This window comes from Lepisma saccharinum, chromosome 8, assembly GCF_977018435.1.
Source record: "Lepisma saccharinum chromosome 8, izLepSacc3.1, whole genome shotgun sequence".
NCBI lineage: Eukaryota > Metazoa > Arthropoda > Insecta > Zygentoma > Lepismatidae > Lepisma > Lepisma saccharinum.
Window position 1 is genome coordinate 85,272,884 of NC_139236.1, and position 26,222 is coordinate 85,299,105.

The 26,222-nt window shown below is 37.9% G+C and overlaps 1 protein-coding gene across 2 annotated transcripts in view; it reads left to right on the forward strand.

Annotated features, from left to right (window-relative positions):
* Positions 1-13,526, forward strand: part of dve (SATB1_N and homeodomain domain-containing protein dve) — a 214,970-nt gene extending 201,444 nt beyond the window's left edge. For both annotated transcript variants that reach the window (XM_083127200.1, XM_083127199.1), the window contains exons 6-8: positions 4,717-4,914; positions 6,725-6,844; positions 11,061-13,526. In XM_083127200.1, coding sequence (XP_082983326.1) covers positions 4,717-4,914; positions 6,725-6,844; positions 11,061-12,203 — 1,461 coding nt within the window. In that variant the 3' untranslated portion in view covers positions 12,204-13,526. The remainder of the gene's footprint in view (positions 1-4,716; positions 4,915-6,724; positions 6,845-11,060) is intronic.
* Positions 13,527-26,222: the final 12,696 nt, after the last annotated feature.

Below are 26,222 nucleotides of genomic sequence, written 5' to 3' on the forward strand. Positions count from 1 at the left end.
ATTTTCAGTCTCGTGTCTTGTCTCGTTCAGATTGGAATGAGTTGGTGTTTTAAGTGCACTGTATGCACAGTAAGACTAATTGGGACTGAACCTACAGTTTAAAGTGGGATCCGAACCACTTTGTGCCTTCACCGGGTACCGGTATCGTATAGAGTTGTTGCACATGACTGTCGCAAGTTTTTTGTCTAATTGCTAATAACTAGGGCTTGTAAATAGATGACATTACAAAAAAATCTAAAAAATAACCTATAGAATGACTTTAAAATTATTTAAAAATTACCTAAAAAGAATTTCCGCCCTTAAAATGCAAGCTTAATTTTTCATAATTTACAAGACTAGTTGAATAATTTGACAAGAATCTCTTGTTTAAACTATCGAAGCAAGGGGGAAAAAGCAATTAAGTGCTAATGTAGTTTTTTCATATTTTTACTGGCCATCCCCGATGGCGCCGTGACAGCGTCGTCGCCTTGTAATCAAGGGCTCACGGGTTTGATACCCGGTGGAGGCACAAGTGGTTCGGATCCCACTTTAACTGTAGGTCCAGTCCCGATTAGCCTTACTGTGCATAAAGTGGACTTAAAAAACACCAAATCAATCATATTTTTACTTCATTTCATGGTAGCAAATGCATCTAAAATTAATGAAACAACTAGGAAGAAGAAAAATGAACCTTCAAAAATGATTTTAAAAAATGCAAAAAAACTGCAAGAATTACTGACAAATGATCTAAAAACAAACAAAAAAAGGATGGAAAATACAAAAATTGCAAAATAAAAGCAATGTTTTCTGGTTCTAAGTGAAATGAAACAGATTACTATCATGTTTAGTACTGGTTTGTCATCAACCAATTTCGTAGCCTTACTAATGACTGTCTCATTCCCAGTCTACAGAAAATGACGAAACAGTAACTTATCCATATTTTACCATTCTTGAGAATAGGAAGCTACCTTCCACATTACACAAGATTAACACTCATATCTTTAACATCAGGTAGCACAGCAGTATTTACTTTTATCGCCACATACACGACATTATCTTCCAGAAAACAGCTTTCGCAGTAATCATCTCCACTGCACAGTTGTATATTCAAAGCAACTAGTTATTTGTATATGTATAACCGGAAGGAAAGATTACTTTAAAATTGTAAATCGTAACACTCTCAGAAGAAGAACAAAGATTTCATCCTCGGTTAGAATCTGTTTGCTCTAAGAGACAGGGTTTAACCTTCTTGTGGCAATAAAAGTATCATCTGGTATTAAGGCGTTGCTTAAATCTCTCCTGATTTCTTAATCCCTGAACTACATGTAATAAACTGCGGTGCTCTGAAAGCAGTAAATTATACACATCCTTTTCTTGCTTCCGTTTACCAAAACAACAAAAAATGTTCAGCCATTTTGGATCCATTTTACTATCACTTTTGTTTAAACACAGTTTCCAATATAAAGTAAAGAAGTTCCTATTTTAGTGATTTTATTACGTATCGTAATTATATGGGTGTACATCTGTGCCTGATGTCCACAAGTTTTTATTCGAATAGTCCTGCACAGAATAGGCTGGCGACAACCTTAGCATCTTGGGACATGTATGCTAGCAGCACCAAACCTGACCTGCCTAACCTATTCACGTATGCATATAATAGCTTAAGTAAACACAATTTAAGCTGTCTTACCTGCTTACATTGTTATTTCTGCCTTTCACGGTCGAGTCGTCCGGTGAGCGGCGGCCAGCTCGCCGGGCAGGCGGGAGCGCGTCTGCCGGCATTTAGATTCACAGCTGTACGCTGACCTTCAGTATCCAGATAGTTGGTGTCGAGTTTACACGTCTTTGTGAAGTCTTACGGTGTTTACAAGTGTTTTTGATTGTTTTGTTGTACTTTACGTATTATATATTGGTGCTTTTCTGCGGTCTAATAATGCCACGCTATCCGTACAATATAAAACAACAAATTTTTATGTACAACTCTTAATTCATTATGAATTCTTGTAGGGGAGGAAGTTATAAGGCGTTTCACAACAGAATTCCCAGATGTTCCTGTTCCACACAGACACAATGTTCGAAAACTTATGAGCAAATTTAGGGAAACAGGGTCTGTTCTTGATAAGAAGCGAAGGGGAAACTGCGTGTGCTTACTGGCGAGAAACTAGACGACGTTGGAGCACGATTGGAACGATACTCCTCGAAAATCCCTCCGGAGCCTTGCACAAGAAACAGACATTTGCATGACGTCTGCATGGCGAGCTACCAAGCTTTTAACCCTGAAGCCATACATTAGAAGAATTGAAAGAAAATATCAGGAGAGAAATTGAAGCAATTTCAGAAGAGGAACTGATACGTGTTAGTGAAAATTTGCTGAAAAGATATCGTAAATGTGCGGATGCAGGAGGAGAACATTCCCAACGCCTCTTGTAACAACGTACGTGTTTATTCTAATACGTAGTAACTGTCCATCTAATTGTATGCGGATGTTGCATCCAGTTTGCCGGCAGACGAGCTCTCGCTGCCAGGTGTGCTTGCCGCCGGTCTGCGGACGATTTGACCGTCAATGGCACTGTATATATGTATGTATGTATGCGTACGTATATAGGTTAGGCAGGTCGGGTTTGGTGTTGTTAGCATATATCTCCCAAGTTGCTAAGGTTTTCCGTAGCCTATTGTGTGCAGGATTATTCGAATAAAGACTTGTGCACAGATGTACACTCGCACAATTACGATACATCCCCTAAGTTCGCCACAATAAAATCATGAAACCAGGGAGTTCTTGGGGAAAAAATGTATTTTTATTTTAAAGATCTTGACTCGATACGAATTACTCTATGGAAATAAAATGGCCTCTTAATCTTGAAACCATTCAAGCTTGTCATTCTTGAACTGCTTAGATAAAAAAAAATGCAAGTTGAAGTGATTAAACTACTTCACGAGGCGCATTTTGGAAGCGCCCCGATGAAATTCATCCTTTTCCCGAATAACCTAATGATGTACAAAAGTTACACAAACGAGGAAAATACAAGAAATACTCAGATGAAATAGAAAATAAATCGCTTTCAAAGGAACACAAGAATTCTCATTGCATATCAAACTTCATGCATAGCAAAAGTTCTTGAACAAAATTTTCACTTGAGCACATATTATGTTTGGACATGTAATAGTCACATTAACTAGGCCTATGCCTCCCGGATGGCGTAGTGGTAATGTCGTCTCCTTGGTAATTAAAAAGGACCCGAGTGGAGGTACATAGTGGTTCGATCCCACTTTAAACTGTAGGTCCAGTCCCGATTAGCCTTTCTTTTCATAAAGTGGACTTATAACAACAAACACAACAACAACAATTTAAATTAATTACGAAAAGAAAATGTTTAACTTTTCGTGAAATTCGCGTGAGCGAAGAGACTTCATGAGGAGAGATTTGGAAAGGAAAACAAATAGCTATACGTAGCCTACCTGGTTTTGGAAAGAAAACTAACAACGATTTATCATCCACTTAATTTAACAAGGGTTTGGTGATAGAACAGCCAACGGCTGAACCTCGCTCGCTATATAAAGGGATTACAGTTGAACCCGAGTTATACGCATGTCAAGGTGAAGAGGAAATAATAGCCTACGTATAACTGAGAATTACTTATAAGTCAGATTTAGATACCAGCACATGTCATTATTAAAATTCTGTAATTGTATCTATTTTGAGGAACAAGATATACGTAATACAGGTTATTTCTGTCATAAAGTTGTAAATTAACGAATTTGAAAGTTTGATTCTTAAATAATTACATTTGCCACTTTATTCGTGAACACTTTGATACTGAACTACTGCAGTAGACACTATAGTTTTAAAGTTTACCCAACTTTAAAAAATCATCTAAAATAACATTTCTTTATCTAATGACTGCAAAGTGTGGTACAATCAATGCCTAAATCTGTAGATATTTCAGTTTTAGTTTTATTTGGATTAGCATCCACTTCCCATATAAATTTTACTTTCTGGTCAAGAGTGTAACATTTCCTCTTTCTGTTCTCCATAGCTGACCAGTAGCAACCGAAAACTGTTACTTCTGACCTTGGGCCCGTTCCGAAAGTCGCACGAGCTTAACGCGTTAAACGAGTTATGGTAAGTGGCTGTCCCATAAGTGCTTCCGTGCGTTTCGTGCAAGAACGAGATTCACCAAACGCACGGGCCAGGAGGCTGGTTTGTTAGGTGAGAATCGTCTGCTGCTTTCAGACATCGCGCGTGCTGATGGAATCAAACTGCACTAGTTCGGAAAATATATTATAATTTTAACAGATAGCGATATGTAACAATATGCACAAGATGAGTATACCTTAACCGTTCTTAGAATTTGATTAAAGTGAGTAACAGTGTCCACAGTAGAGTTTATTTCTGCCAAAAAGACATTCCTTCCGCTGGACGCCATGTGGAAACTTTCCCTAAACAAAACGCTGCTCCCGCGCTTTCGTTAGAGCGTCCCATAAGTCTGCAAAATAACTGGTTTCACCAGATTCACGAGCCCAGTTATTTTCATTAAATGCGTTCGTTTCGTTAACACTTTCGGAACGCATCCATTGTTGTAGCTTGGTTACAACCTACCGTGATTTACGTATACATAAGAATTACGCAGTACTGAGTTTCGTATGGAGCAGTTTTGTTATTGTTAATATTATCATTACTTGCTTTTTTCTTGTTCATTTCCATAGATGGAAATTTAATTTTTATCTGCATTTCAGATGATCCTTTCTCAGCTGGTCAGGGGGCAAACGTCGGCCGATTTAAGTGAGGAATGTCGGCGAAAATTCGAACAATGGTATATTGTCCAGCAACAGCAGCCTTCACTGTCGAGAGCTCCCCAGTACAGTCCGGCAGATCTTCATTCGCCGAAGCTCGAACCTTTGGGGTTACCCGATCACGTACACCCTGCACTTCAGGTGAGTTGTTGTTATTATTTGGTAAACTATGAAAATTTATTTTGTAATAACTCGGTGAGCATTCTGTTTCGAGTAGAGGTTGGCGCTCATTTGCAGCTGAAGTTGGCTAACATAGTTCTCATCTGCAGCTGAAGTTGGCTAACATAGTTCTCATCTGCAGCTGAAGTTGGCTAACATAGCTCTCATCTGCAGCTGAAGTTGGCTAACATAGCTCTCATCTGCAGCTGAAGTTGGCTAACATAGTTCTCATCTGCAGCTGAAGTTGGCTAACATAGCTCTCATCTGCAGCTGAAGTTGGCTGACATAGCTCTCATCTGCAGCTGAAGTTGGCTAACATAGCTCTCATCTGCAGCTGAAGTTGGCTAACATAGCTCTCATCTGCAGCTGAAGTTGGCTAACATAGCTCTCATCTGCAGCTGAAGTTGGCTAACATAGCTCTCATCTGCAGCTTAAGTTGGCTAAAATTGCTCTTGTCTGCAGCTGACGTTAGCTAAGAAAGCTCTTTTCTGAAGCTGAAGTTGGCTAAAATGGCTCTCATCTGAAGCTGTTAGCTAAAATTGCTCTCATCTGAAGCTGAAGTTAACTAGCATGGCTCTTATCTGAAGCTGAAGTTAGCTAACAACCAAATATCTATTTTATCTGAACCTGAAGTTAGCTAAAATCACCATTATGTACAGATGACTTTAACTGAAAAAAAAACTCACATGCAGCTGAAATTGGTTAACAGCTCTCTCACCTACATTTGAAGTTGGCTAACATGGCTCTCACATAACGTTGAAGTTGGCTAACATCGCTCTCATCTGCAGCTGAAGTTGGCTAAAATTGCTCTCATCTAAATCTGAAGTTAGCTAGCATTGCTCTTATCAGAAGCTGGAGTTACCTAAGATTCTAACATCTCTTTTATCTGAACCTGAAGTTACCTAAAATCGCCATTATGTACAGATGAGTTTAGCCCAAAAAACTCTCACATTCAGCTGACATTGGTTAACAGCTCTCTCACCTACAGTTGAAGCTGGCCAACATCGCTTCCATCTGCAGGAGAAATTTGTTAAAAATCGCTCTCATGTACACACACCGGCAATAAAAGCGGGACACTTAGATCTTAAAATACCTGCTTCCGTGCAAGGCGTTATGTGGGTTATCTAACTATATAGCGATAGCAAATTTTCAATTGCAACTTCTAACACCGCCGCAGAGTTAGGCAACACACATAACGCCTTGAACGGAAGCAGGTATTTCAAGATCTAGGTGCCCCGTTTCTATTGCCGGTGAGTGTACATGTAAAGTTAGCTTAAATCGCTCTCATCTACAACTCAAGTTTAATAGAATCGTTACCATCTTTGATAGCTATAACTTTAAAGAATGTAGTAATCTTATGACTTATTGCATTGTAACACGGGTTACAAATATAGTACACGAGATGCCATCCTGCTTTTGGAATTTTCAGGTTTTATTTATTGTTTTGCATAGCGAAGTTAAGGAACTTTTTCTTCCATTTAACCATCTCTACGTTAGATTTTATAAATTGATTGTAATGTATAATAGTTTGAGAAACATATAAATACTAAGAACATTTCAATTGTTGCAAGTAGACCAAGACTAGAACACGAACGGTGTTAAAAATAATATGTATTGGTATTTTATAACTTTCAAGCATATTATTCTTAAAATAAAACATGAAATTATTTGATGAGAATATTGTCTTCCTCTACTACAATAGTTTTTGTTTTTTAAAAATTAGTAATTTCATGAATTATACTTTAAAAAAATGTTACTTTTACTATTTTACATGACTTTCGTTCTCTTGCAGACTGTACAAAGTCAGTATCCAACACAGAAGACACGAATGAGGACGAGTTTCGACCCGGAATTAGAATTGCCAAAGCTACAACGTTGGTTTGCAGAGAATCAACACCCAAGTCGTCACCAGGTGGGGACACTGTGGTTCGTTTCTGTCATTAAAGTAGATTAATGTATTATTTAAGGGTATGTCGTAATTCACTTAACAGTATTTTGATTTCATCCATTGCATTAAGTAGTGCGTTTCTGGTAGTTTATTACGGGTAGTGAATTGTATAAGTGCTACGTTATCCTATTATTCATGGGCAATTCTATGGGATTTGTTGAGATTTTAGATTTTTGAAACAGTTTTTTGATATAACTAGGTAACTTTTATTGGTACTATTATCGTATGGGCAAAACACCTCCGAATCATATATTTCGGACTTCTTTACATTGCTAACGTGTTGCGGAACATTTCTTAAGGCGAAATAATGCATTTCTAACTAACATAATGTTTATTTTCTCTATTTACGAGTACTTACTGTTACTTGTTGTTTCGAATCTGTAACACATTATGGCCGTGATAGCATACTGGTTTAGGGGGCGTTCTGAGAGTGTTTTGTCGATTTATGCAGTGGTGCAACCTCGTTCACCGGAAAATATCTACTTTCGTGCCCCTATTTGAAATTATGCTAATACGTCGCATTTACGTGTAGAACTTGTGAAATAACCTTGCGATTTACCACGTCCATTGTCCATCTTCCTTTCGCAATTCGGAACCATCTTTCTTTCGCAATTCGTTAATGCTCTTCCTTTACGCACAACACTCTTGCAACCTTGAACATTGACGTCAGACGAGGAATGCCTACGTGGTTAGGTTAGGTTCCATTAGCATAAATACAAAGAAAAAATAATATTTTTGCTAAGAGACGCGTTACCTTTGTATTGCCTAACATGAAAAAGGTCTCTCCTGTGACGTCAGAACACAATGTTGCTAGGGTGTTGTGCGATAAGTGACACCCATTCGGGTCGGAACCATCTTTCTTTCGAAATTTGTTAATGCTCTTCCTTTACGCACAACCATCTTGCAACCTTGAATATTGACGTCAGACGAGGAATGCCTACGTGGTTAGGTTAGGCCTGTTAGGTTAGGTTCCATTAGCATAAATACAAAGAAAAAATAATATTTTCGCTAACAGACGCGTTACCTTTGTATTGCCTAACATGAAAAAAACTTTCCTGTGACGTCAGAACACAATGTTGCTAGGGTGTTGTGCGATAAGTGACACCCATTCGGGTCGGAACCATCTTTCTTTCGTAATTCTCTTCCTTCCAACCTTGAATATTGACGTCAGACGTGAGACGATGAATGCCTACGTGGTTAGGTTAGGCCTGTTAGGTTAGGTTCCATTAGCATAATTACAAAGAAAAAATATAAAAAAACCTCTCTCCTGTGACGTCGGAACACAATGTTGCTACAATGTTGTGCGATAAGTGACACCAATTCGGAAAAAATGGCTTGTTCCGAACTGGACAGGTGGTTCTAGTGAAAACACGGCGAGGCTGAAACACTGGCTACGGGGTTGCATCGTCTTAACACACGGAACATTGCACTCTCATGCAAAAAGCAAATGGCGTGAGGAGAAACAGCGTGTCGGACAGAGATTTTCGCAGAAAACAACACGCATTCACATTAAAATGGATCAAATCTACATTCAGGAACTTCCAAAACGCTCAAGAAAATGATTTCCGTAAGTACTTTCTCCTGTAAATTTGAAGGAAATTTCAAGGAATCCGTTTTGCCCATACGATAATGTTACCCTTTTATTTACCGCATTAATGCCAAAAGATCAATCTGTTTATTGAATTCCATCGCAGATGGGAGTTCAGAATATATCAGGCTTACAAAAGACTCGAGTGCTCGAAATATGACGTCATCAAGATGGCCTCCAGGGAATCGACTCTATTACATTTAATTGGCCACAACTTGTCAACTATTACAGATAGAAGCGATTTTCTTTTTTTCTGAAAGTTCACAATAACATAATAAAGATTGTTTTTGCATTTAATGTTTTTTTCTCTATCTTTAACGGTTTATCGATTTCAAAGTGTTTAACTTTAAAAATCACTCTCCTTCTACAACGGATTTTTTTAAAACTTTGTAACTGTTAACTTAATCGAACATTATCGCCGAATAAAAAGCCTTAATTCAAGATATTTGAAAATAATACAGAACCAAGCCAATATCATAATAATTGTTGGAATTACAAGCAAACACTGGAGTACGCAGAGGGGGGCTGATGGGGCTACAGCCCTACCGAAATTTTCAAATAAAATCTGTGAATAATTCGTTAAGAACCATTGGCAAATGCAAATCCCCCTTAAACTGACCCCCAATAGCCATTTTTTTCTTATTAAGTATACCGCCCCCCAAAAGCAGCTTTACAATTCCAGCCCTTCCTCAAAAAAATTCTGCATATCCCAGTGCAAGCAAATATATCAGATAGATGAACATGGACGTCATCAGAAAGTAAAACAAATGAGTGAAGAAAATGTCAGTTATTTGACACTTCTATCTACACGTACTAAATTACATGTAAGTAACTCTGGTATTGTAATGTTAACTTTTGGTACATATGAAATTTACAAATATTATTATAATTATTTTATTATATAATGGTCAAGTCTACTAAGTGAACAATATATAACATCTTCCCTTTACATACAAAGGTGGTAATTTGGGATCCTTTTATTCCTTTGTAAAAAAATTCTTACGCAATATAAAGTACGTTTTAAAATTGTTTGTTACAATTGGATCACAGATTAACATCCCAGAATGTGAAATCATTGAAATAATTGTATCAAGATCTCTGCACGACAGTTCAAGTTTCGCACGTCATCATGTCTCAATTCCCTTCCTAATCTCGATACGCCAAATAGTTCACACGAACGACGCTAGATAGCGTACGGAGTCGAGAGCTTCTTACGCTCATATATGTATCGTTAAGTGAAAGACAAGAGTTAAATTGAAACTTAAGTAAACATAGTCATTATCTCCATGAAAAAATGTAGTTTAGTCTATATTACCAATACAGTGATATATGAAAAAGATGATTGTGGGCTGAAACTGCCAGAACGGATATTTTACATGTACATATGTCGTCGTCGTCATCATTTGGTTGGCTTACACCGCGTATTTTTGCGATTTCTAGCCAGAGTTGCAAAGTTCATGTACAGTTATCACAATCAATGATGTATATATGATATGTTCCAACATGATGATTACTAGTGTCCATTTTCTTCGAAACACTATTGACTCTTACTTAGTGCAATTGTCCAGTCTGGTCTTATGATAGTATGACGTCTAAATAATTGTGAGGTGAGGGTCATGAGTGTTTAGAATTAGATTGTAATCCGATGTTTTCTAGCGAAACTATAAAGTATCCAAATAACTACATCTATGTGTCTGCTACGATTATTGCCACATTAAAATGATATTTCATTGTAAACGCTTGAGGGTGGGAGTAGATGGTACACGACTTAACGTCCGTCGGGTGTTTACTGTTTAGTATTTGGAACTAAATATTTTCGCATATAGAAATCAAAGTAATGGTTGTAATGTAATAAAATTTGCTACGGTCATACCTTGGGGTGTGTGTGAAGGGTGGTGACATCAAAGAAAATGTTGGAAGTGATCGCCATGAGCATCAAGACATGCCTGAAAACGTTTCTCCATGTTACGGAAGACTGCCGCCAACATAGCGGGAGGCACAGCATCAAGTTCCTGCCGAATGTTGTCTTTCAGTTGCATCAGAGTCCGTGGCTTGTTGCGATACACTTTCCCTTTCAGCAAGCCCCATAAGAATAATTCCGGTGAGGCGATCTTGGTGGCCAAAGTCTCAATTTCCTTCGTGCTGATGTTGGTAGTGTGACAAGTGGCGCCATCATGCTGCAAATAGCCAGTACGAAGTTCCTCGTCATCCAAGTGGTTTACAAACTCACTGAACACAGCAACAAGCACGCGTCCGTAACACCGCATCAAATGGTCGATTCGCGCACGGCTAGAACGACTGTGGCGCTCATTCTCATGATTTCACCACGCTTCTCACACACCAAGGTATGTCCTTAGCAAAAGTAATTAAAACAACTACTTTCATTTATATAAGCAAAAATCTGGGGTTGAGAGCGAGTGAGACACTCCGTATTATAAATTACTTTTAAATTTTATGAGTTGGTTCTAAATACTAAACACCCGACCGACATTAAGTTGTTTACCATGTACTGGTGGGACGAGGACGACCTTGTATGAGCATGTGTTTCCATGCATTACTCTAGTGTCCACTAACTCTTTCATATACTTTCAGATTCAGCAGTACGTGAAGGAATTGAACTCTCTGGAATCTCGAAGGGGTCGCAAGCCGTTGGACGTAAATAATGTGGTGTATTGGTTCAAGAACGCTCGGGCCGCGCAGAAGAGAGCTGAACTGAGGCACCTCAACGGTTACGGAAGCATGAAGAGTCCCATGGAAGGTGTAGAGGGGGCGGAACAGTCGGGAAGCGAACCATTGGGCATGGACGAGAATTCCTGCGGCCCTTCCGACCAGGACGAACCGTACTCCCTGGTCCCTTCTAGAGACTCCGTACTCAACAATCTCACGCGACCAGACCCGGAGAAGCAAGATCGAAACGCAGACTCGAACCGAGAAATCAACGAGCGTTTATGCGAGAACAATGTCACCATGTCTAGTAACAATAACGATAGGGTTGCAACATCGTCGCCGGTGGACAGGAACGTGCCATTGTCGCTGACGTACAGGGACAGGGATTCGTCTCCCAGCAGAAGGTCCTCCTCACCCAGGCTGGGGCCTAGTAGTTGCGGCTCTGGGAACGAACCGGAGAACATGGTCATCAAGCAGGAACCGCCAGACCTGGTCCCCTTGTCACCTGGACATGAAGGCAAGGACTCCATGTCGGAAGAAATTGAAGAGGAAGAGGACGAAGATGAAGATAATGGTGAGAGAAGATCCGAGGAGCCCAAAAGTGAAGATAACGAGCAAGAGGGCAAGCTAAATCTTCACCGACCTCACAGTCCAGAGTATCCAGGAAACGGAAGTGGTGCTCCCGGACCGCTAGTACCAAGGACTCACGGGGGACCTGGAACTCTGGATCGTTTAGGATTTCCGATGGTCCCCAACTCAATGTTCAGCCACAGTATCATGTACATGAGTCACTACATCCCAGGTCTTCAGCAGGTTCCGGGTTTGAACCTTGCCGAGGAGCGTAGGAAAAGGAACAGGACATTCATCGACCCCGTGACGGAGGTGCCTAGGCTAGAGCAGTGGTTCGCGCTTAACACCCACCCGTCACACAACCTCATCCTCAAGTACACCGAGGAACTCAATCGTATGCCGTACAGGCAAAAGTTCCCCAAGCTTGAAGCAAAGAACGTGCAGTTTTGGTTTAAGAATAGGCGAGCCAAGTGTAAAAGGTTGAAGATGTCGCTGTGAAGGTTCTGGTGACTTTTTGTATTCTAATTGTTGCTGCTTTCCCAACAGAGAGTGGTGTGTGATGTTCATTTATGGTGAGCGTTCACATCTCCAATTACTGTTACTCCAGGCACACACAGAGAAACTACAGGGTGTCCCAGTTCAAAATAGCCCGGCTTTGATCAACACAGTTGCTTGTCACGACTGTGGGACGCCAGTGCCACTGATGATCTTCAGTACTTACCACGGTTCACGTTACAAAGGACTACTACATTTTGCTGGTGCAATATAGCCGTCATTTGCTTCATAGACAAATGTCTTAGAGCCGGGCTACTTTTAACCGGGACACCCCATATAATTTAAACGCCAACATATTTATACAATCTTATCTCTGTAAGGTAAGGCCAATACCAAAATGCATTGAAATAACACGAACTATCTGTATATCTGTAACGAGAATTCTATTAAGGTAAGCATCTAAAATCAATTATTTGAGAAAGAACACTAAAATGCTGACAAAGGCAGTCTTTATTACAACACTATATCAGGGCCTTCTTCAGACTTAGAACTAAACATTATCTTTGACATGGGTTATTAACAATTATTCTTCACATTAGATACAACTATAATTTATCAGATTTTAATTTGGTTCTTAGTCGGAAGAACATCCTGATATAAGGTTTAAATATTACTTGTAAAGTATTTTATTATGTAATAAATTCAGCCTTCATCAAAATTTTACTGTTTTATCTCTAACATTGAAACAAGGCTTAATAGCGTTACCATTAATTCTTTGAGAATTCACTGAGCTCTGTCACAACTATATAATTACAAAATAAAACGCAATTTCTCTAAATGCTTCAATACTCGCAATACAGGCGATACCATTCATCTATCTCAGAGCAATATGTGATTTTAAAGTAATACAGGTTGTCATTTATGAAATATCTCAGCCAAATTCACTCAGCTTTAAAACTAAAAATGTTTCACAGGAAATTGTATAGTAGCAATTTTATATTGATCGAGTTCTTTGTTATTTCATGCATGTTGTGTTTTATAATGTTTCTGTATAATCATGTACTCTAAATATATTTTCTTTCTTTTATGAGGTTAGGTGATCGCATTTGCTGAGCCTTGCTCAAGAACAAAACCAATTGAATTGAATTGAAATTAAAAATTAAACAGTTGTAATCCTTTTTAGCCTCTTCGTGTTACTGTAATCGTGCAAAAAGAGAGGTTTTAAAATTAAATAAAATAATTTTACTGAAGCAAAAATAGTTGGTGGTATTTTCAGTGTGCCTGGAATAATCAGTGATTGTTGATGTGAAGACTGGATGGGTTACACAGAGTATTCGGTTACTTTCTAAATGTTGGAAAAAAGAGTGAGTACTAATTTAACCCATCAATACAAAATGAAAATTGCTCATAATGCTTATGAACAGTGTTCGTAGACTACAAATTACATTACACTTAGTTCAGCATGTGAGTGAAAATAATACTAGTTGTACACGAACTGTGACTCTGTTGAAGGCGAGGACTGTCGATTTGTGCAGCGCTTACTAAACTATCAACCAATGACTGTTTTCAATTGAGAGTGCATGTAGTAACTGCAATGTTGTGGCGATGAAATATGGACGGGAAAGAGAGTTCAGAAATTATAATAGATGAATTGTTATTTGCGGTGCAATTGTTTATACATCTATTGTTGAGCCATTGACTTATCATAAAAAGTAATTGTTAGTTGTCTTTGAAAAGGTTTATCATCATTTATATTTCACAGTAGATTCAACTACAGCTTCTTTTACAATGATGGTTACAAGTAAATTTTGAAGAAAATAGCTCAAACTTCACAATTAATATTTTTTTATCCAACATGTTATTATTTTTGGTTTTTAAGTATGAGCGACATTTAAAGCTTGCGTATAGACAATTTTAATCATTTGTATTTCTAAAAAAACAAAATTGATATTCGTAATTGTAAACATAATTTCGCAGGAATAGCTTTCTACAATTGATTTTACAGGGAGTGTAAGTTTTGTAAAATCTGAAATTAAAGTTTCCAAGATGCAATACATTGACTTACATCTGACTTACAAACAACCATACCTAAACCAATAAAGAATTAATCACCTGAGAAGATTATATTTATCTATTTACTGTAATGTGTATAAACTCATCGATAAACTAAGATATGGTAAGTCCTCTGGTTCATTCAAAATGTGTCAATACGATCGCAGTTTTGTAAGCAAATATATATACACACACATGCCGTGATATCATGTAAGACGCTTTCCTTGTAAACATATTCTCTGTGAAATTGTAAAATTGAGTATTGTTTTTTAGAGTTTTGTTGTTATTGTTGTTATTGTTTTGTAATAACTATTGGTGGGATATCCAGTTTTGGATAGAAACGGGTGTACGCTTCAAACAAATATATACGGTTGTAATTCTCCCAATTTTTACATTTTCTCATTATTTACATGCTCACTAGGGTTTTGAAAGCATCAAAGATATCCAGAGAACTCATATTTATATGTTTATTTCGCTAAAATATCAAGTAGGAAATATTTATACATTATAAATTTACATTCAAGATATCCAGAGTAAAAAAACATGCACAGCCTATTCATATTAAAGTTTTGAGTAATGGAAATTTAGATCAGAAACACTAACTAAAATAATAGTTTCTACATTTCTACTTTGGGCTCACACGTTTAATTTTTAAAACAAAATACATGTATTTGTTAAAACACTGGTAATGGTATGTGGCAAGAGTAGAAAAATCTACCAGAAATACAGTATGGATTTCATATGCTATTGTATATTAGTGCATTAGAACTGAAGTTTGACGTAATAGATACACAAAATGTTTTACAAGAATGTAAGTTTTTAATTTTTCATTAATGCGTTTTATATTTTAATTATTTGCTTAAAATATTTTTGTTGAAAAACTTCTTTGGAAACTTAAAATAAAAAATATCTTGTTCCCTTGTTCTCGAAGAAATGCACAAGATAATATTAAATGTTACACGAATTGTTGGAAAGTTTTAATCACACCGTATGCTTATTTTATTGAAATGATTTATGAAAAAAAATGAGTTACAGTAGATTTCTAAATTTATATTTCCATGAGAAAAAGTAATGCACTCTAAAAATTAGGAAACAATCAACTTTTAGAATTACTGTTTATATTTTTTGTGTGAGATAATTCCACTTGATTATATAACTTTAATCTGAAATATTAAAATTAAGAACATACATTTGGTGTAATTCTTGAGCGTGATTGCATTATGTTTCGGTATGATATAAAGACTATTTGATGAAGAAATGTTGTATTTGAGTACACAAGAATGTTTTGATGTGAACAACAATTATTCCATTTGTGTTCTGTGAGTGTTTTAAAGAGAATCTCTTGGTAATTGGCAAAAGTGATTTTCGGGGAATGCTCCCAGCTTTGGAGAGCTTTGTAAAACAACAGGACCAGGTGAGTTTCGAAGTGTTCCAGGTTTGGAGAGCTAAATCTTAAGGTAGAGTTGGAACTAACGAAATGGGAAAAAGGTTATTGAGAATTTTCTCCCACTAGATACAACTACCAATAATGGTAGATTTTCATGCTGCCAGGAATGATTCTATCCCCACAATAACAATAGAAGCTCACTTATTGTAGCTTTTATAATATATTCTTGTTCATTATACAAGTATCGTGCTAACCTCTGTGGCAGAGTGGTTAGCACAGTACATCACGGCGCCAGGATTCCGGGTTCCAAATCCCAACCTTGGCTGGCATGGGTGTTCTTTGTGAGAGCTCCTTCATCAATTTAATCATATCACTCATCCTCATCTTCGCAATTAGACAAAAAAGTGGCAGAAGTAATATAAACCAAATCAATCAGTCAACTAAACCCTTCCATAAAACCAAAAATAGTTGAATTCACAGATTGTCTTAAGTGGAGTTAAATCTTAACAATTTATTAGAACGATAACAGTATATTCAAGTGAAAGTGATATTAGCTATTCAAAACTCAAGAACGTTCCCCGAAACTAATGTCTTCGCTCATAAGTCCCTGTTTTTTTATAGCTCTCCAAATCTGGGAATCTTTCCCAAAACTCACCTGTTCGAGATCAAGTCCCAGTTTTTCTTATAGCTCTTCAAAACCTGAAACCTTTCTCGAAACTCACTCAATCAGCATTCTTGGCAGAATATCTTTATTATTTAAGCCAGAACGCTTCGTAACGTACCTCAGAAATAAGAGAATATTTTTTGTCTCCCTTGTCATGAAATATTTTTACTCCACATGTATCACTCTAATTTTCCACTTGTCACGTTAATGATAATTTTTTAGGAAGTCAAGGACTTACTTCAATTATCAAATCGCAAACCTTGAACTTACAAAATCAATCAATGTAACAATATTTCGAAGTTGAAATTGAATCAAATAGATTTAAAACTGTATTCGATTGTAACATTGAGAATAATAATCCTACTTAATTCTGCATGCATTAATTGCAATAACACGGATGACAACAATCTTAAGGGTATACCTTTGAAGAGTATTTATAATGTAAGAAGCATAAGTGTAAAATATTGTAATTATATACAACTTGTTTTGAGTACAAATATAAAGTGAGTGAGTGTGCAATCCTGTTCTTAATATCATGTTCCAAAGATAAACGATTGAAAAGAATTTGTCTTGCCAAGTGTTCAAATGCTATTTCTTTGTTTTTTATAAGTTTTGTTTTACATGAAATGAGCGTCTGAAAGACAACCTGCTGTAAATATGCCATTTATTAATTGTTATTTGTGTAAATATATGTAATACTTTATTCAGAAAATATGAGTTATTTTATTTCTTGTGTAATTTTCGTAATGATAGTAGCTTCCCACAGAAATGTTTCCAGCCTACTATTATGTTATCAAGAATATCTAAAACTTTTGCAACATCATATTATACACAGTTACATCCACGTTAGTGTTATGAACATAGAAGTTAGTTGTAAGTAGAGCAAGGCATTAGATGTTTTTGCATCTTTTTCTAAAAGGTTGAAAGATTACTTGAATGCATACAATTTGTATCATGAAATAATTGATCAAATGAAGGCAATGAAGTTTATTTTTATTTTTAGTAGTTTTCTGGGGAGCATGACATTTTATTTGTTATATTTTGAGTTTTTTTTTCTTAATTATTGTCCACACATAAGAAAACATATCCAGGAAGCAAAGTAGACCTATAGCAATAGCAATCTTTCAAGTTTTGTTAGGTGAAGTTCTTTTCTCTTGCTGACTGGATTGCAGGTGACATTACTTGCTATCAGTGGGGGGGTAGAAAGGAGTTTCTCCATGTACAAGGCTCTACTAGCAGACAATAGACAATCATTTTTTTATTCAGATTTGTTTTGTTTTGAAAAGCGATTGCAGTTTGTTTTCAGCAAAAATACATGATAAAATTATCATTTTTATATTGATTTTAAATTGGATTTAATTGCTACACTGTAATGATCAGATAGTTTCTTACAGGTGGTGTCCAGTAGAGATCTGCGTGGGCGGGCATGACTCACTCCGTAATCCGGGATCCGCTCAATCCCTGTGGCAGTTCTCGGGACCCAGGTCACCATGCGCCACGCAGCTTGGATAAAATCGGATTAGCGTCTTCGCACTACGGTTGCATGCTGGTCGGGATCTACGTGCATCGCATTGGGGGCGGGAGCAGCGAGTCACGTCCGCGCTGGAGCGGGGATTCGCAGTTCATCCGGGACTTTAAGCGGGCAGACGGTACGCTACACAGCAATGACTATTCTTGGCACAGCGCTAAGGCAATCATTTGATGATAACTGAGGAGACGGTTCAGAATTCCCAATGAAACCTACATAGTAGATTTAGCATTAAAAACCATGTGTTTGACATGATTATTTCAAACTCTGTTCCAGTACAAAATAAATTATAAGCGTAAGTAGCAGAATACACAAAGGACCCAGAAGAATCACAGTTTTCAAGGTTTGCGAAATGGCGTAGTGGTTAAGGCAGGTGCTTACGGTAGTGAGGGTCTTACGTTCGATCCCCACTTGAGGCAACTTTATTTTCAAAACTTTTTTTAATGTCTCGTTGCATTTCCATAGCTAAATAGAACATATTGGTAAATTGAATAAAAGAAAATATAACTGATTTACCATTCCTATGAATTTGAGTCTTATCAATGGCCTATAAAGATTGTGTGGTTGTAAGATGGATGTTTAATTACGAATTTGCCGACATGCGTGGCGGAGTGGCTAGCACAGGGTGATACGATGCTAGGGATGCCAGGTTTGAATCCCGTCCTGGGCATAGGTGTTCCTTGCAAGTGTCGCTTCATCAGTTACCATATCATCACTCATACTCATCGTCGCGATTAGCCAAAAGTGGCTAAATGAAAAATCAAAATAAATTGCGTATTTATGAAAGATGAAAAGAATACTGTTTTTAGTTTTCTTATATATATATATATATATATATATATATATATATATATATATATATATATATATATATATTGAAGTATTTATTACAAAATGTGAAAGAAGAAAATTTTGTTTCGTAGGGTTGAAGGTTGTCAGTAATTCGATCAATGGATGTTGAGCTGTTTTGTTTAAAATCACAAGCTAAAAGAGAGACTGAATTGGTCTCTAATAAACAGGAAGTTAGAGTTGAAATTTCACTTTGTTTAGGACCACGCTATAACCGCAGTAGAGACTTGTCCTGTTAAATTTGAATCCTACCAGAACAACTTGAATCGTAAATGAGAAAGGGAGTCTAGCCATACTACGATCCAACTTTTAGGAAATTCATTTTCTGATATGGATAAGCGCTTTAAAATGGGCACCCCAAACTATTTAGTAGAGGCTAAGAATGCTTCCTATGCCCTTCATGTAATTGTAACACTACTGACGTATCCAAATATATCTGACCTAGATTTGTGGTTAACTATTAAAACATGGTTACCAGTACTGGACTATGTTCCCTGTTGTTTGAAATTAATAAACCTATCAAACTGGAAGTCACTCGACACTCGTTAACATTTAACGTTTTCGAGATTTCTCCTGAGCAGCCTTTTCATGCAGTGACATTGATAATTCGAATAATGTATTATCAGTTTTAACAATATATGCCTGTAACAGATTCGCAATGTGCATAATAAGTGATCCTGTATTCCCTGTCCGCCCCTGCTTCCTACGCCCATGCTCACAGTGCAGTAGACAGCGACGGTCATCGGTTGCCGGCCCGCTGTTGAACCACGCTAGTAACTGATGGATACCAGAAAGCTTTCTCTTCAGATTGGCGAGAGGGTTGGTTCCCGACAACAGCTGCTCAGGGCGGGAGTGGACGGGTATTTCTTACCATTAGGCCGGGCGGGTCGTGGGCGGGCAATGGATCACATTCGCAGACCTCTAGTGTCCAGGGAGCATTACCCCCTTCCACACGAGTTATAGTAAATGTAAATATTTTGCACTGTCTTCCATTAAATTATTCGGTAACATTACAGTATAGGGGTGACGGATTTCTTCAAATTTACAGGAGAATGTACTTACGGAAATTGTTTTCTGTAGCGTTGTGGAAGTTCGTGAATGTAGTTTTGATCCATTTTAATGCGAATACATGTTGTTTTCTGCGAAAATCTCTGTCCGACACGCTGTTTCTGCTGCCGTCATTTGCTTTCTGCACGTGAGCACAATAGATGACGTAATCCCGTAGTCAGTGTTTCAAACTCGCCGTGTTTTCACTAGAACATGACGTGTCTAGTATTTTTATTTTTTAATTTTATTTTTAACTATGCTTGCCTAACCTAACCTTACGGAAAATGGTTTTTGGGGCTAACGTCAATGGTTTGAGAGGCTAACGTCAATGGTTTGCGAGGTATTAGCATAATTTCAAATCCGGGCACGAAAGTAGGTATTTTCCGGTGAACGAGGTTGCAACACTGCATAAATCGACAAAACACTCGCACAACGCGTGATGAACCAGTACACTGTCGCCATAATGTGTGTTACAGAATCGAAATAACAAGTAACAGTAAGTACTCGTAAATGTATGAAATATACATTATCTTACTTAGAAATGCATTATTTCACCTTAGGAAATGTTCCGCATTCCAAAATAGTACGTTAGCAATGTAAAAAGTGCGAAATATATGATTTATAGGTGTCACCCCCATACTATAATAGTACCAATTATTCTATAAAATTAAGTCATTACACGTTACGGATCTAATAAGAGGGATATATTTTAGAAAGTTTACTGGTAATTTCATGAAATTGTGGTTCATTCTGTTACTATTTTTAGGTCCTAATTGCCTTCCTTATTTTACATTTTGAGAAACTTTAGGTCAGTAAATGTCTTGCTCTAGTTATAATATTCTAAAATTCAAAGTTGACTGTCGGAAGTAATATGAACAATTGGTTTAGGCAAGTTATTTTATTTTTTACTTGCCAGGGTTTGAGATTTTAGAAATCAATTTTCTCTGAACCATCTTCTTGATGTGTATGTAAAATTGTTTTTATAATTTACTTTTGAATTGTTGCTTTTAAGTCCACCTTATGCACGGAGAGGCTAATTCCTACAGTTTAGAGTGGGATCCGAACCACTATGCCATGAGCCTTCACCGGTCATCGAACCCGGGACCCCTTGATTACAAGGCGACGACGTTACCACTACGGGGAGGCCTCAACATTTGTAGTTTAGTTTTGTTAATTTATTTTGAACAATAAACTTCAGTCACTCGACTAACTTTACTTTCCCTTCCAGTTTTACTATTCTATGTTTTGTACTCTGGTCCCTGATTCGAATCATTTCGGGATTGCTGTCCCCGTATGGTTTCTCCTCTATCAATCTCTTGAATTCATCATCATCATCATCTCCCCTACCTCGGTAGCCGAGCGCGTTGACGGCACAGCTAAAAACCTTCCCACTCTAGCCTCTGTGTTCTGAGAGTTGCATTCGTCCCCTAACCAAGGCCACCCACAAGATCTTTTCCTCAGGGGGGGGGGGAAGAGGGGCAGAGTAGACTTTCATATCTTACTCTTCAGTCATAGAAACTTATATGGCTATTATTATTATTATTATTTTCCGAATCATAAAATTCAAATTGACTTGACCCACCCACCCCACAGTCCACGGCCGAGCGCTCCTTGTCGATCACACATCATGAGAAACGCAACATTAGCGCCGAGAATGTGCTAAAAAGTTCTAAATTGAACCACATAGAGGAATCGCTTAACATATTCAACCAAAAGGACATAGAATCAACCAGCAACGTGTTTAGAATTGTAGTCAACGGCAAAGATAATGGTAGGCAAATTGTCCACCGCTATTTTCATTACTTTCTTATTCTACATCCTGTGTTGTTTTAAAGTAATGAAACTAAGTTGGTTCGAAGCAGGCATTGTTCTTTGCTTCATTATTTGAATTAATTGTCATTACATTGTGTAATTCAGACCGAATGAAAATTGTGGTGGACAATTCGCCTCCTGTTTCTTTCGCCGTTGAGTGTACATGATATTGGTAAGAAAGAACGGCCTTTTTAAGATTTACCACATGACATAACTTGCAATAAATTGAACAATATATCAGCTGGCAGGATAAACCACAGTGATCATGCTTGTTAATTTTGTGGTCTTAGGAACTTCTGCAGTGGTGAGTGGTTTAATGTCCAATGCATTATTAAAAGTGGATGTGATTGGGTTCCACAACTGGAAGGGGGGAGGGGAAAGAACAGTTTACTTTTCCTTGATAGATAAGGTTTAGCATAGTTCGGGAGAAAAAGTGGCAAAAGGTGGAGGGGCAACTGCCCCCTCTCGCGCCCCTAATCTCCGCCACTGATTATTAATTATTACAATTCATGCATCGCACGAATAAAAAAGGAGCGCAATGTGTGGTTTCAAAAGAGAGAGAATGTGAATTGATGTATTGTTTAAGAAATCACAAGAAAAGGATTGTATCAAAAGACAGGTCTGTGCATACGAGCATATCGGCAGTAATGTATTTCCAATTCGGTCACTGAATTTGAATAAACTGTTTAAATAGAAACTGGATTCGTCTTGATTCCTTTCCATGAATATCCATCGCTTTACTGATCATCACAGATGGCGCAACTGTAGTGTTTGGCGTGAATCACGCTGTGCAGTTGCAGTTTTGATCGGCAGGAAAGAGGTCCGTGCTTTTTTTTCTTTTTCGAGCGAGTTCTGAACGAAGCATGCTTACATGTTCGTCTTAGGTCTGGCGTCGAAGTGGGTAAGATTTAACGTTGCTGCAATGGATATCTTGTAGAAGGAAGTTTAAATTTGTTCGTGAAATTCGACAATAGCTTCGTAATCCGTGAGTGGAACCCAACCTGATCCAAGAAACTGATCAATTAGGACCATGATTGATTAATGGAGAATATAGCAGTTGGTAAGTACTTATTACTTATTTATTGACCGTTCGCTTTTATATCGTTAGCAGAGGCGCAACAACAATTTTTTGTCTGGGGGGCAACTACCAGGATAAACGTACAAATAATAATATTAATAATAATTTTAATAATAATGCTAATAATAATTTTAATAATAATGTTTATAACCCTATTAGGTATAATTTAACAATACAGGCAATTTATCCAATTTGTTTAAAATTTGGGACACTTACTAATTTGGGCCTCGTAATCACGAATCTGCACTTAAAATTTGGCGCTCACGTATAAATTTGGCGCTTATTTGGGGGCAGGTGAATCCGGCCAATTTCTAACATGCCTTTAACAGGGACTCTATAGATATAGGCGGGGCCGCGATAGCGGTTGGGGACGGTAGGTCAATTACCCCAGGGGCGGAGCCCGGAATCGGCGGGAAATTTGGAAATCGAGGGTGTGGAAATAAGAACTTAATTTAGATTATTTTGCTATTTCCACGTGTGAGCGCCAAATTTTGACTGCAGATTCGTGATTAGGGGGCCAAAATTAGTGAGTGTGCCGAATTTCAAACAAACTGGAGAAATTCCCTGTATTGTAATATCACTCCTTTCTCTGTCTGGAAATTTACAATGCATTACAGAGAAGAAATATATATTGCGAGCGAAGCGAGCAAGAACATTTTTGGATCCAATTCTCTTGCAGGCTGTAATCATTATTGATTTAATAGGGCGCAAATAATTTCACGGGACGCCAATGCATTCTCTCTTTTACAACTTTTGTGCCTCCTTGTGATCAAGGATCCCGTGTTCGATACCCGGTTGAGGCACATGATACAGTGGTTCAGATCCCACTTTAAACTGTAGGTCCAGTCCCGATTAGCCTTTCTGTGCGTAAACTGGACTTAAAACAAAAATCAATCAATCAATTTTACAACTTATTTTCATTTAGATCGTTCGACGCTCAGGGCCGACTCGCGCACTACCTAACTACGCTTTCTGAACCTGATAAGACTAAGAAAAGCAAGAAAATTTTACGAAAAGTATTTTTGGTACTTGTTTACTATCCTTCGGACACATTTATTTATTTTTACAGAAGAATCTACTTACCGTAATAAGTTCCTGTAGCATTGTCGAACATCGGGAAGGTGTTTTGTGTGATGTGGGAATGTTTCATAGCTGAAATTCATGTTGTTCGTTGAAAATTAATTCTCCGACGGAGAATAGCGTTTGGCGCGTACACCATCGTACACCATCACGCGTCGTGATTGTGTTTTGTTCATGTTCATTGGGTATCCAGTGTTTCGAACTGTCTGCGTTTGCAACTAGAGTTAGAAGGATGCCGTGTCCTGGATGCGTGGTGAAGTTTGTACCGGGTGTGGAGGATCCAGTGGATTTTCTAATTGAACACGGGGTCGTGAAGAAAGGAAACCATTGGCGCTAGCCCCACGAACCATTGGCGCGTGGATAGGTTAGTTCGGTAACAGTTCGGTATATCGGAGACACATTTCTTCATTTTTTACACAAGAAACTACTTACGGAAATGAGTTCTCTAAGGATTCCAACGTTCGTCGAGGTATTTTCTTTCATCGTGGAATATATTTGACGGGGAAATCATGTATTTTTCAAGAGAAATATCTCACGAACGCACAATTGCCATTGCTTTCCTACGTGAACCGGAAGCTCTATACGTTTGATAACGTAACCCCCTGTCATGGTTTCCAACCCCCCTTTTTTTAACTATGCTTGCCTAACCAAACCTAAGGTAACCTTATCGGAAATGGTTCGTGGGGCTATCCGTCAGCTACCCGTGCATAATGTACAATTTGCACACGTGACGAACACGATAGTAGGTATTTTTCGATTAAGAAGGTTGGAAACACTGCATACCCATAACGGTAGTCAACCTGTGCCCGTCATATTGTGTGTTAGGGAAGCGAAAAAAGGAATAACAAAAACTACTCTCTATGTGAAAAACTGTCTATACACCCGAGTCCCGAGGTATGAAAAACAGAAAATGCTATTTGTAATAACTGGATTTAAACTAAAATTGGACCCGACCGACTGTGCCATGTTACTCTGTCGGGAATCGAACCCGAGATCTTTTGATGACGAGCCTCAGCGTAACATCTGTATAATCTTTATGGTATCGTGTGAAAATAATGGTTCTTTTACTTTCATTGATTGATTGAGTTGGTGTTTTAAGTCCACAAATCGGGACTGGACCTACAGTTTAAAGTAATTTCCGAACCACTATGTGCCTCCTCCGGTTATCGAACCCGGGACCCCTTGATTACAAGGCGACGAAGCAGATTAGCCTATCTGTACATTAGATTGACTTAATTTATTTTATATATATTATTGTTATTTAGCGTCGCTTTTCTGCCACTTTCGCTAATCGGGACGATGCGTATGAGTGATGTCATGATGAAATTGAAGACAAGACACTAAAAAAGAACATCCATGTCAAGTGCGGAATTCGAACCAGAGACCTCAGGCATGTACTAAAAACAGAGTTTTTTCGCGATTAACTGAGAAATCTGATGTAAATCACTAGGAAAATATGTATAAAAAAGTTTTTCTTGTAATATTGAGAAGACACACACACACACACACACCATGCTGTCGTTATTTTGTTATCGGATATTATATGCCATACTTGGTTATAGATCCACCAAGCTTTCTGCAACCTCGGAAAATATGCGAACTACAGGCTTCCCCGTAACTTTAACTAGCGACACTAGCGCCACTGCTTCCACACCAGGGTTTCAGATGGGTTGGTGGATCTATAACATGGCTTTCAATTCATACTATGTGGAACAATCATTATTAGCGTAACTTGCTACCAGAATTCTGGGTAAAGTGTGGATGTGTCAGTGCTTGTTACTCGTACATCTTCGTCACTTCGTAATTTAGTCTTATCGTCATCAGGGACTCACCAATGACTTTGAGTAACGTCATCGGTTTGTAATCAAGGGGTCGCGGGTTTGATACCAGGTGGAGGCACGTAGTAGTTCGGGTGCCACTTTAAAAACTGTAGGCCCATTCCCGTTTATTCTATCTGCGCATAAGCAAACTTAAGCAAACTCACCGTCACGATTAACTCTGGTATAAATACAGTAGAAGGAGACCTAAATGGTGGTTATTGAGTGTTGGTTACCAGGTCTGTGTGGAGTATTGGTTAACGTATCGTGCTTTCGAAATCAGTGTTCGAATCACTAGTTTCAAAGATTTGAGTCCATCTTAATCGACTCAGTTAACTTAAGGATGTAGAAACGCCATAATGCACAGTGGTCCAAGTGACTGCAAAACCTGGTCAAAATCCCAAAATTAAAATTGCGAAAGTAGGTTTGGTACCCTTATAATTCTAGAGTAAAAGGTCCATTCTATTGAAAACTACCTGATGTTACACAATAAGTGTCTCCCTCAGTTGGCTAGCAACCCTTGAAGTATGGCTATGATGTTTGTTTCTTGCAGAAAGGACTTTTCCATGTAGTTAGTTTTGCGTCTTTATAAACATTTATCGGATGCCTATTGCGGTTTGAAACTTATTTTTTTGTTAGTTTAAAACTTTAATTATGAGGAGATACTTTTGTCATCTGGTTTAATCAAGTATTAAATTGTTAATGTGC